Source organism: Stigmatopora nigra, chromosome 20 (assembly GCF_051989575.1).
Source record: "Stigmatopora nigra isolate UIUO_SnigA chromosome 20, RoL_Snig_1.1, whole genome shotgun sequence".
NCBI classification, from domain to species: Eukaryota; Metazoa; Chordata; class Actinopteri; order Syngnathiformes; family Syngnathidae; genus Stigmatopora; species Stigmatopora nigra.
In genome coordinates, this window is record NC_135527.1 from 5,786,300 (window position 1) to 5,799,940 (window position 13,641).

The 13,641-nt window shown below is 38.9% G+C and overlaps 1 protein-coding gene across 10 annotated transcripts in view; it reads right to left on the reverse strand.

Moving 5' to 3' along the window:
• The window catches only part of nrxn2b (neurexin 2b), a 369,603-nt gene that overhangs the window by 158,009 nt on the left and 197,953 nt on the right, over nucleotides 1–13,641 (reverse strand). For 9 of the 10 annotated variants that reach the window (XM_077741584.1, XM_077741583.1, XM_077741586.1 and 6 more), the window contains 4 exons: nucleotides 13,535–13,641; nucleotides 12,213–12,403; nucleotides 5,126–5,299; nucleotides 2,555–2,674 (listed from right to left, as the gene is read on the reverse strand). The exon at nucleotides 13,535–13,641 is cut by the window's right edge and continues 275 nt beyond it. In XM_077741584.1, coding sequence (XP_077597710.1) covers nucleotides 2,555–2,674; nucleotides 5,126–5,299; nucleotides 12,213–12,403; nucleotides 13,535–13,641 — 592 coding nt within the window. Of the gene's footprint in view, nucleotides 1–2,554; nucleotides 2,675–5,125; nucleotides 5,300–12,212; nucleotides 12,404–12,746; nucleotides 12,873–13,534 lie in introns of those variants that run through there. The other variant, XM_077741589.1, reaches the window with a different exon arrangement.

Genomic DNA, 13,641 nt, shown 5'->3' on the forward strand with positions numbered 1-13,641 from the left:
TAATAATCATATTTTCTCGCATATTAGCCGCATTGGCGTATATGCCGTGCCCTTAAAATTGCAATTGCATTTCTCTTGTATAAGATGCCCCATGATTCACAATTTTTAAGTCCATATTCATGGTTTTAATAGACAGTACCGTGTTATGTTGAAGGTTTATTAATAATCATATTTTCTCGCATATTAGCCGCATTGGCGTATAAGCCGTACCCTTAAAAATGCCTTCAAATCGTTGAATTTGACAATTTCTCTTGCAATTTTCACTTCCATATTCATGGTTTTAATAGGGAGTACAAATGTGTTACATTGAAGGTTTATTAATTATCATATTTTCTCACATATTAGTCTTATTCGCGTATAAGCCGTGCCCTTAAAATTGCCTTAAAATCGTTGATTTTGATAATTTCTCATGTATAAGATGCCCCCTGATCCACATCTTCATTGTTTTATTCGGGAGTACTAATGTGTAATTTCAAAGAAAAAAATCATCACAAGTAGTATTTCTGAAATACTGTATGAATGGAAAGTATCATCTACTGTATTGCACATTATTTGAGTCAATATCATAAGGATTATCAATTAAAAATGATGTCACAAGAGCAGTAAAAGCAGGAAATATGTTCATAAAGGAATTTCTGGATGCAATAATAGCATGAGGTAAACATTGCGCAGATATCATGTATCATGTATCACAGCCATAGTTTTTGCAAGGGAGTTTCTTGGGATTTATTTGGGTAGCCTGTGCTTCTCTACTCACAAACCGCCACTATTTCCGCACGCTCCCGACAGTGTTTATTAAATCATAAACGCGAGCGGCTGTGCTCGCCTGCAGTAAGACCAACAGCAAAGTGATTTAAGATTGAATACCAGAGTGCAAATATGGCTTTCTCCAAAGTCAAACGAGGCGATTTGAGCATCTAAAATACGCCGCAGAAAGACACACATTGAAAACCTTACCTTGGTTTTTAGAGGACAAACTCCAGGTGGTCTCAGATACAATTAGTAGAAAAAGGGGGCAAGAAGAAAAGGACTATCAGAAGAGAACAAGGCGACGGCTTAACCCGGCCGCATTTGAGGTCAAGTGGATGAAATATGCCTCGGAGGGGTTTAAAATGGCCGAAAGGACACCCCCCAAAAAATGAAAAACTGCACAGATATGACAATCCCACAATAAAGGGACAAGACGTATGCGGGTAGAAAATTTGATACTGGGTTCAATTATTTGCTATAGAAATTCATGTAGTTGAAAATCCTGACACAGTGTGAATAGTAACAAATATGATATCTAAATATGCTTATCAAGTAAAATAAAACATTTTTTAAAAGGCAATAGATTAGCTTGCAGCTGCATTTCCTTTCAGTTTGATAGTTTTGAATGAACTACTAAAGGAAATTAACGTATTTCCCACACTATAAGGCACAACTATAAAACCTCCATTTTCTCTGAAGGGCCTTAGAATCTGCAGCGTCTTAAATATGGATCAATATAGATTCATCATTGTATGAAATTCCTTTTAGCACAGCTCAATCTAGTTTGTGAGTAACATCTCCCAACTACTACAACTTTTACTTCTATTACTACTACATCTGCAAGTACTACTGCAACTACATCTGCAAGTATTCCTGCAACTACATCTGCAAGTACTACTACAACTCCTACATCTGCAAGTACTACTGCAACTACATCAGCAAGTACTACTGCAACTACATCTGCAAGTACTACTACAACTTCTACATCTGCAAGTACTACTACAACTCCTACATCTGCAAGTACTACTACAACTCCTACATCTGCAAGTACTACTACAACTCCTATATCTGCAAGTACTACTACAACTCCTACATCTGCAAGTACTACTACAACTCCTACATCTGCAAGTACTACTACAACTCCTACATCTGCAAGTACTACTACAACTCCTACATCTACAAGTGCTACTACTACTACAACTATATCTGCAAGTACTACTACTACATCTGCAAGTACTACTACTACATCTGCAAGTACTATTACTAAATCTGCAAGTACTACTACTAAACCTGCAAGTACTACTACTAAATCTGCAAGTACTACTACTAAATCTGCAAGTACTACTACTAAATCTGCAAGTACTACTACTAAATCTGCAAGTACTACTACTAAATCTGCAAGTACTACTACTAAAACTGCAAGTACTACTACTAAATCTGCAAGTACTACTAATAAAACTGCAAGTACTACTACTAAATCTGCAAATACTACTACTACTACTACATCTACAAGTACTACTAAAACTACATCTGCAAATGCTACTACTAAATCTGCAAGTACTACTACTACTACTACTACTACATCTGCAAGTACTACTACAACTACATCTGCAAGTACTACTATAACATCTACAATATCATCAACAACTACAACTGCTACCACTGCTACCACTACCACAATTTTCATTCATCGAAAGTTTGCCTTATAGTGGGGGAAATTACGGTAATTGAACATCACTAAAGACACAATGCATTCCCTGCAGCTCAATGTTGACAATAATCAAGTAGAAAATAAAGTACTCACGGTCATTACAAAATGAGCCTCCATAGGACGTCATGGTGCAGTCGCAGGTGAAGCCCTCCCACTGTTGGAGACAAACCCCCTGATGGTAGCAAGAGTCCTCCGTACAGGTGGTACTTGGTCCTGAAAAAGAGAGGTTCTGGTTGGAGTGCAAGAAATGCCACCAAAATAACGTAATTGGATACTCCGTTGGCCTCCCAGTTCTGGGGCCAAGGGTTCGATTCCAGTTTGTTGCTCACTGTGTAATGTTTGCTCTCTTGACCTTGCATGGGTTTTCTCTGGGTACTCCGATTTCCTCCCAAATGCCCAAAAGATGCAAGGTTGGACCCTCTAAATTTCCCCACACAAGAGAGGAGAACATGCAAACTTACCAACCCGGGATCGAACCCTCGACCACAAAACTGCGAGGCAAACTCACTTACCACTGTCCCAAAAATTAAATATTCTATCATATTTTATAAAGGATTATATAAAGCATTAAAAAAATGGCCAAAACTGAGAAATCTATTTAACGCAAACCGTTTTTTTTCTCCAAAAGGCCACTGGATGTTGGTAAATATTAATATTTCATGACAGTTGGCTCAAAGGCATTTTTAGGAATACGTCTGTCTTACAACAGGTTACGGTTAGAATAAAAAAAACACCCAGAGAAACGCCGGGTCAGTATCTCATTGTGTCAGTCAATGGGACCCCTAAGGAAACCTAGCCTGTGTGTTTTTTTTTTTTTTTTTAAATGCGGGTGAGGGGTAAAAAGCAGTGAAGGGTATTATTACATTTTTTTTCTTTTTAAGTGATATATCCAGGATTTAACTGGCCTGACCGCGGGTGCATGCGGGGAAAAGTATGTGCAAAAGCAGAGGTAAACACGCAGGAAATGCAAGATTAATGAGGCAACCGGGCGAGAGGGGGTGGGGGCACGGCTGAGATTAGCTACACTGAGAGATTCTTCGCTCATGCAGGTTTTATGGTGCAATAGAGAGGATTTACAGATGACAGGGGCTTAGACTGCAATGGCTGCCCGGGGGTGGCGAGAGCATGGGCGTGGCTACTGCTGGATATCAGTAAATAACATCCACACAAGTGCGCAGGGTTGCCAAGCTTGGGGGGGCAGGGGGGGATGTGGTTGGGGCAGGAAAACGTTGCCTTGGATTTAATAAGCACGCGTAAAGAGGAGTGCCGACAAATTACCGTATTTTCCGGACTATAAATCTCATTTTTTTATAGTTTGGCTGGGGGTGTGATTTAGACTCCAGTGCTGATTATGTGTGGATTTATTCAGATTATATTCATCGGAACGCTAGAGGGCGCTCTTTATTGTTTCAATATAGACAGCGGGTGGAGGTCAGCACGTGAAGCCGGAGAATTGCCGGTAACTTATTAAAAATAGCAACTAAGAAGGGCTTATACTCCAGTGTTTCCCTTTTCCCCCTAATACTACTACTACCACTACTACCGCCCCCACTATTACTACTACCACCAATAATACTACTTAGCACCACCACTACTACTGCCACTCATACCACCATTAACACTACCACTAACACAACTACTACTATGACCACTACTACCACCACCACCACCACCACTACTACTTCCACCATGACCACTACTACCACTACCACGACTACTACTACCACCACCACCACCACCACTACTACTTCCACCATGACCACTACTACCACTACCACGACTACTACTAACACCACCATTACTACCACCACTACTACTACTAACACTACCATTACTACCACCACTACTACTACTAACACTACCATTACTGCCACCACTTCCACCAATACCACCACTACTACCACCACCACCACTACTACCATCATCACTATTACTACTATCACCACTAGTACTACAGCTCCATCTAGTGGATGTTTAAGCCAACCCACTACTACTACCACCACCGCTACTACTACCACCACCACCACCACTACCACCACCGCTACTATTACCACCACCGCCACCACCACTACCACCACCGCTACTACTACCACCACCGCTACTACTACCACCACCACTACCACAACCACTACCACCACCGCTACTACTACCACCACCACCACTACCACCACCACCACTACCACCACCGCTACTACTACCATCACCACTACTACTACAGCTCCATCTTGTGGATGTATCAGCCAACCCACTACTACTACAACTACTACTACTTTTTTAAAAAACCAGTCCGCTTTATATTTGAAAGAAACTTTAAAATAGGCCATTCACTGAATGCACACCTTTTAGTGCAGAAAACACAACATTCTATTTTCAGCCACCTTGGTCATGGTCATTACCAAATTGTCAACAACTGCCAGGACATACAGAATGATGAATCTAACTCCCGTTAAACACGAAAACTATATTCATTTGCAATATTTTGAGTTGAGGTTCAATAATAGTAAATGTTCACCATTGATATTTTGCATTTAGCCAATACTGGCATCATTCTTTACAATACATTTTCTTCCCCTTTATCGTGCTTTTTTGGCTAGTGCGACTTAAACTATAGTACAAAAAAATACGGGAAATGGCGTACAGGGATGTAAAGGCGACCCCACTTACCATCGCATCCTCGATCCACCTGACCCACCCTGTGGAGGGCATCTGCAATCATGTCAGGGAGTCTCCCATTCAAGTCCACAGAGGCCAGACAGCCCTGGTACCCATCTCGGGACGCAATCAGTTTGGGCAGATTACTGTACATATTTTTGATCACGCCACCGATATACAGCTCTCCTGCAAAAAAACAAGCACATAAAATGAGCTTTTTAGATGCAATTTGAATTTCAACCATTCTATTGAGGCATAACTGCCAGCAGATGACAGTAATGTACCATTTTTGAGACCATGAGCGAAGTTTACTGGAAGAAACGTTTGCATTTTGATACAAAAAAACAACAATATTGAAGTAAAATGCTCTAGAAAAATGTAATTAAGTTAAAATTAAATAAATGTTTTGTTTTGTTTTATGTGTAGATAAAAGAAGCTTCTTATTTGGTACAGAAAAAAAACAACAGCACATGCCGACCCCTCGCAAAACGACATTTATGTACCACTTACACAACATAAATATGCATATAGTACCATATTACCCCGAATATAAGACGACTCCCTTAAGACTCAAGTTTGAAAAAACATCAAATTCAATTTTTATACACAAAATAATGACAGTACATCTGAAAGAAATGATTACAATATACTTGAGAAAAATCATATTATTTTGTCTTATTAAAATCATGCAAATCTGAACATGAAATATGTCAACTAAAGTGCCATTACATCTGTAAATGAATCATTGTATAATGTAAATGAACCAATCTACTGTGATAAAATGAATCAAAAAACTAATCAACTGTTCCCCATTTGCTTTAATGAAATTAAATTCAATGCTCTTATTGTCATTATACAAGGATAATGTGATTTAAATCTGGCACCATCTAGTGTTATGATTCCAATGTCTAGACCCCGAATATAAGACGACCAATACATTTTCAGTCTTTTTTCAATGCAAAAAAAACATCGTCTTATATTCAGTCCAAGACGATATATTCCAAATATACCATTATAAGTGTGCTAAAGTCACAATTTGCAGCCTATGAGAAGCAATGAGCCAAAAGGTCAATTATACATAGACTTTATGTTAATGGAATAAGTCAATGATGTTTGCAAACTTTGCTCCGGAATTAATGAGGACTTGACACTTCATGTTTCCCCACCAGGGCCCCCACAATCAATATAATGAATTCATTAATCCGACAGAGTGATGTAGTGAACTCACAGCTGGTGGAACCATTTAGCAAATATGAAATTATCTTCTAGGCAGTTCATCTCCAAAGAGCAAATAGAATTCCTTGTTTGAGACCCCCAAACCGGTTGACTGCACGGCTCAAACCATGGTCGAATACTCGCTGTAGTTTTTTAGCTACGAGTGCAAATCCGCATGCATGACGAGTGTCAATAACATCGTGTCGCATAGTAAATGAGATGTTACGAGCTAATGGACCAATGAGAAGTTTCCGCAGCAGATATGGCGCATTCCAGTGATGAGTAACCACTTTCCCAGAGTGTCCTGGTCTGACTCCGCTGTCCGAGTTGTGATGAATGCTTGTGGTGCAAAACAGCGCAGAGCGTTCCAAAAAGCAACAGCAATTATAGCTACGCAGACGTCGCTGGAGACCGAACACCTCCGCGTCTCCATGGTTACCGTAATGAGCTCTCGGGGGCCACCAGGAGGAGTCGGGAATGCTAAAAATGCTGATCTCAATCAGGCCCCCGACGTTAAAATGTGCGGGGCCGTGCTGACGGAACATTTGCGGAGGGCGGTCGTGCGTTGTCGGATTTTTTGCGTCTTCTTTATCGCGGGAGTCAAACTTGCTTTAGTTCATTCATGAGAAGTCTTTTTTGGCTGCCCATTAATGAATAACAATTTTTCCACACTATAAAGCGCAACTAAACGATACAACATCTAATGTACAAATAGCAACCTTCACTACTACTACTACCATTACTACCAGTACCACAACCACTACCACTATTACCACCACTACTACTACAGCTCCATCTAGTGGCTGTATAAGCCAACCCACTACTACTACTATGACCACTACTACTACAGCTCCATCTAGTGGCTGTATAAGCCAACCCACTACTACTACTATGACCACTACTACTACAGCTCCATCTAGTGGATGTATTAGCCAACCCACTTCTACTACTATGACCACTACTACTACAGCTCCATCTAGTGGCTGTATAAGCCAACCCACTACTATTACTACTATTACTACCACTACTACCACTACTACCACTACTACCACTACTACCACTACTACCACTACTACCACTACTACCACTACTACCACTACTACCACTACTACCACTACTACCACTACTACCACTACTACCACTACTACCACTACTACCACTACTACCACTACTACCACTACTACCACTACTACCACTACTACCACTACCACCACTACCACCACTACCACCACTACCACCACTACCACCACTATTACCACTATTACCACTACTACCACTACTACCACTACTACCACTACTACCACTACTACCACTACTACCATTACTACCACTACTACCACTACTACCACTACTACCACTACTACCACTACTACCACTACTACCACTACTACCACTACTACCACTACCACTACAGCTCCATCTAGTGGATGTATAAGCCAACCCACTACTATTACTACTACTACCACTACCACTAGAACCACTACTACCACTACCACTAGAACCACTACTACCACTACTACCACTACCACCACTACCACCACTACCACCACTACTACCACTACTACCACTACCACTACCACCACTACCACTACCACCACTAGCACTAGCACTAGCACGACCACTACAGCTCAATCTAGTGGATGTATAAGTCAACCCACTACTACTACCACCACCACCACTACATTTTTAAATCCACTCACACTTTACATTTGAAAGAAATGTTAAAATAGGCCATTCACTCAATGCACACCTTAAAGTGCAGAAAACACAGTATTCTATTTTCAGCCACCCTGGTCATGGCCCTTACCAAATTGTCAACACCTGCCTGGACATGCAGAATGATGAATCATACACAGAAACTATATTCATGTGCAATCTATTTAGAGTTGAAATTCAATAACACTAAATGTTCACCATTGACTTTTTGCATATTAGCCAATACTGGCATCCTATTTTACAATACGACAATGAAACTAAATAATTTTCAGCCCGTGTCCGACGCCGCCAAGCAGAAAAAAGTGAGCAATTCCAAAAGGTACACTAAGCGACAAATGTGTGATGCCGCAACTACGCCGCTCGATTTGTATTAAGCTGCGTTTTGGCATTCGACGGAGTCACAGCTCTAATTAGAATGAAGACTTTAACATGCACACTTTCCCACCCACAAAATGTGCACAAATGGGAGTGAAAATGAGATTGGCTCCTAATAGCTATTGATCATTTTTCGTCCAATGGGCAGGAAGTAGTTCAGACTTCCCGGCCTTTGGACAGCAGGGGAATCTTTAAATTACTGCCAAATAACGATGCCTCCCATTTTTTTAAAAAAGGGTTGACATGTATTTATGGATTACAAATAGAGCGAGATGAATGGATAAAAACATCAATTAAGGCCTTCTGCCACATGACAAGTAGGTCGAAATTCAAAGCGAACAAAGTCCAAAAAATGTGTGTGCTTTTTCTGAGCGTCAATAAAAAAAGATTACTGTATTTTCCGCACTATAAGGCGCAACTAAATGCATATTTACCACTACAGATCCATCTAGTGGTTGTATAACACAACCTACTACTACTACTATTATTTTTCCATGTAGTAACACAACCCCTATTACTGCTACTACAACATCTATGTATGTATGTATAACAATCCCTACTAGAACTACTAGCACAGCTTCATCTAGTGGATGTATAGGAAATCAACTACTACTACTACAGCTCCACCTAGTGGATGTACGACACAACCCATTATTGCTACTGCTACTATCGCTACTACTACTCCATCTAGTGGATCTATAACAAAATCCATATTACTACTACAACATCATCTAATGTATATATAACAACATTTACTACTAGTACTACTACTCCTACTACAGCTCCATCTAGTGGATGTACAATACAACCCACCATTGCTACTGCTATTACTACTACTACTACTACAACAACAAATCCATGGAAAAAAATACCTACTACAACTACTACCACAGCTCCATCTAGTAAATGTAGAACACAAGCCACTATTGCTACAACTACTACTACTACTGCTATTACTACTACTACAACTACAAATGTATAAAAAAATCAATACTAGAACTACTACCACAGCTCCAACTAGTAAATGTATAACACAACCCACTACTACTACAGCTCTATCTACTGGATGTACAACACAACCCACTACTACTACAGCTCTATCTACTGGATGTACAACACAACCCACTATTGTTACTCCTACTCCTACTACTACTACTACTATTACTACTACTACTATTACTACTACTACTACTACTCCTACTACTCCTACTATTACTACTACTACTCTTACTACTCCTACTATTACTACTACTACTACTACTACTACTACTACTACTACTACTCCTACTACTCCTACGACTACTACTATTACGACTACTACTATTACGACTACTACTATTACTACTACTACTATTACTACTACTACTATGACTACTACTACTATGACTACTACTACTATGACTACTACTACTATGACTACTACTACTATGACTACTACTACTATTACTACTACTACTATTACTACTACTACTATTACTACTACTACTATTACTACTACTACTATTACTACTACTACTATTACTACTACTACTATTACTACTACTACTATTACTACTACTACTATTACTACTACTACTACTACTCCTACTACTCCTACTATTACTACTACTACTATTACTACTACTACTCCTACTACTACTACTACAGTTCCATGTAATGGATCTATAACACAATCCATATTATTACTCCTCCAACAGCATCTAATGTATGTATACCAACCTTTACTACTACCACCACTACTACAGCATTTTATAATCTGCTGCGATTTATATAAGAAACAATTCTGATTTTATCGTATCGTAGTCTGATAACATACAACGATACGCCCTATAGCACGAAAAATACAATTTCCCTTATTCAGATATGTTCCCATCTTCCACAACACAAATACTTCATCCCCCCCGCCCATATTATATGATTTTATTGACTTAATTTCAGCAAGCGCTATCCCTCCCCACCTGTGACGTCGCCGATTCCACCCGGCTGGAGTTGAGACGTTCACACCATCTGACACGAGGCAGTAATCCAGTTACGGTGCGTGCGATTTGTTTAGCTATTATCATGCAAATGCGTACTGGGTCGGCTTTGACGGGTCTTCATTACAAAGCCTTCACCTCCTTTGTCGCGTACGATTCCGGCTACAAATTGAAGCGGCGTTCAAAAGGAAATTATACCGTGGTTGTAGCGCATCTGCGGCGTAAGCATGTAATACTTATTTACACAAGGCTTGAAGAAAATGTTCTGTACAATAGCCTACATGTTCAACATCTGTCCTTTTAATACACCGGAGGAAAACATCCCTCTCTGATGGTCCTGGCTTCTGTTTACAAATAGCTCCGAGCTTGCGTTTTTTTGTTGTTTTTTTTGTTTGTTTTGAAGACAAAACAACTTTGGGAACACGGTGCCAAAAAAGACGCTTTCTACAGGCGAGATAACGTTTGGAGAATTCATGTTCTTTGAAACGCAGGTAGACGCGTGCCAGGGAGATTGTGGGAATTGTTACATCCGATTTATTCCCAGACTGCCGAAAGCATAGCGATGCCTTGCAAAAGGAGTAAACGTATTTTTCGTGTATAAGCCGTATTTATAGTAAAACTTAACAGTACGACTTATCTATGCACAAATTACTGCAAAGTGACAAAGATAAAATGCTATAACACACGATAATGCGGCCGATATGGTCATTTATATCAAAATAGTGAAAAGATAAACAGATAAAACGCTGAACCAAATTTTTTTTGACGTCTATGAATGAAATTCAAGTTAAAAAAATGAAGTGAACTTGTTTAAAATTTGAAAAAAACACTTATTTTCCCATCAAAGTAACACATTTGTACTATTAAAACCACAAATATGGAGGCGGAAATTGTGAAATGGGGGCGGCTTTTACGGGAAAAAACAAAATTAAATGATATTAAGGCAATTTTAAAGGTGCAAAAAATACACAATAAGGAAGAAAAAACTGTATACCGTATTTTCTCGCATATAAGGTGTATTGTAATTTAAAAAATGACTGAATCAAGGGTATGGCTTATATGCAAACAAGACTTGCTATACACTTTTTCACCAGTAGGTGTTGGTAAAGTACCGTTTACTATTTGTTGGTTATTTTCTGTTTTGCAGTAAGAAAACAACCATTATCGGATGAATTCATTTCTTATATTGACCCTAATACTGTGCTTTTGATTCATACAGTATCGCAGAAATATGATTTTTTAAAGATTTTCCCTTCAAAATAAGACATTTGCTCTCCCTATTAAAACCATGAATATGGAGTTCAAAATTGTGAATCAGGGGGTGTCGTATATGAGAAAAATTGTAAAATTCAATGATTTTAAGGCAATTTTAAGGGTACGGCTTATACGAGGGGTGGCTTATATGCGAGTAAATACGCTAAATTACAAAACGAACAAAAACACATTAAATGGATTACAACAGGCTAAATTAATACTTACATATCGATTTTTAAAAAATAACAGACCCGCAACAACACTGAAAATTGTACTGGATTTTTCAAAATAAGACATTTTTACTCCCTATTAAAACCATGAAAATAGCAGTGAAAATTGTGAATCAGGACGTGTCATATACGAGAAAAATTGTAAAATTAAATGATTTTAAAGTAATTTTAAGGGTAAGGCTTATATGCGGGGAGGCTTCTATGAGAGAAAATACGATAAATTGCTAGAATTAGTGTCTAGATACTCGTTTTTTGCTCATGGTGTCTCGTTCTAATGGTGTTTTAATGCACATTGGCTAATTAAATCCTTGTAAATACTCCGACAGTGGTTACCTTTCAGGTCCAGGTTGCGGGCGCCATTGGAGTGCTGAGTCACGGTGCGTGAGTCAATTTTCAGCGTATGTACGTTGTTGGCGTCCCGAGACACCACCACGTTATGCCACTGATTGTCGTTGAGAGGCTTGTCTGAATTGCCCTTCATTAGCGACGGACCGTTGCCAAGGTCGAAGACATAGTGGACGTACCTGGGGATGGAAAGCAGTAACAATGACAAAGATGATGAGAACAAGAACGTTTTTCCAAATATAATTCAGCTGCTGTCCTCAATGCCCCCTTCACGCCACACCAATTTGTCTAGAGGGGCTTCAAGATGGATGATGGTTCATTTTTAACATCTAATAGTGCCATTTTATCTCCAGCATCACATTTGTTTGGACGTGCTTTGACGTTTTCAGTCTAAAAAAGGATATATTTAATCAAAACAAGGCTTATTTAACAACATAAAGCATGTATGTGATGTTAGCTTGCATGTTAGCATTAGGATGATCATTTAAAACAGGTTTTATATTCAAAAATAAAGCGAAATACCTTAAGAATGCAGAGATAGTGTTTACAGTGTGAGCTCCCAGGTTGGTTAGGCCAGGTGTCTACAATCAGGATTCATTAGGAACCACCCACAACAGGGAGGGGAGGGGCAAGTGACATGAGTGTGTGTTTTGAATGTAATAGTATGGTACTGTCCTTTTAAAACCATCTTTATGACATAAATTAATAAAATTTAGGAGGGGAAAATGACTAAAGTATTATCTATTCTTTGCACAAGAAAAAGAATGTCCTTGTGTTATATTTTACAAAAATCAAAACACTTAATTATCTGATTAAAATGTATTTAAAGGTCCATTTTAAAGGTCCATAACAAGTTTTTTAAAATATATTTTTTAAGCACATTGCTGTCTGTAAAAAAAACGAAGCTACAAATATGTAGTTCTTACTTTTCACCACGAGATGGCAACGTCGCGATCTTTTTCGTTAATAAATACATTTGTGGGTCATTTTTTAAGGATATAATACATATTTAGATATTTTTTGGCCATTCTGCTGCAAGTTAAGTGAGTATATCAAACTTTTATTCCAATTTTATTCAAAATATACATGTGTATGTGCTATTTAATGGAATATGAATGGAAAATTTGGGGGTAAACACGCATTTTAGTGGCTCTTTTTGGGCTATTTTGGCTGTTACATTGTTTTCGGTAATGCTGCTAAATTGAGAACACAATGAAACTAAAGCTGCTTTGCTAATTTGGTTAAAAATAGGTTTTGAGGGTGAAATTTATGTATTTTTTTGCTGAATTTGCCATTGAAATGATGCTCACCCTTTGACAAGTTCCACAACAATGAAGTCGCTCCCATCGCCAGAGTTGAAGAGCATCAGACCATCAGGTGTGGTGGTTTTGAACTGAAAAAATAGGTGCATGGAGGC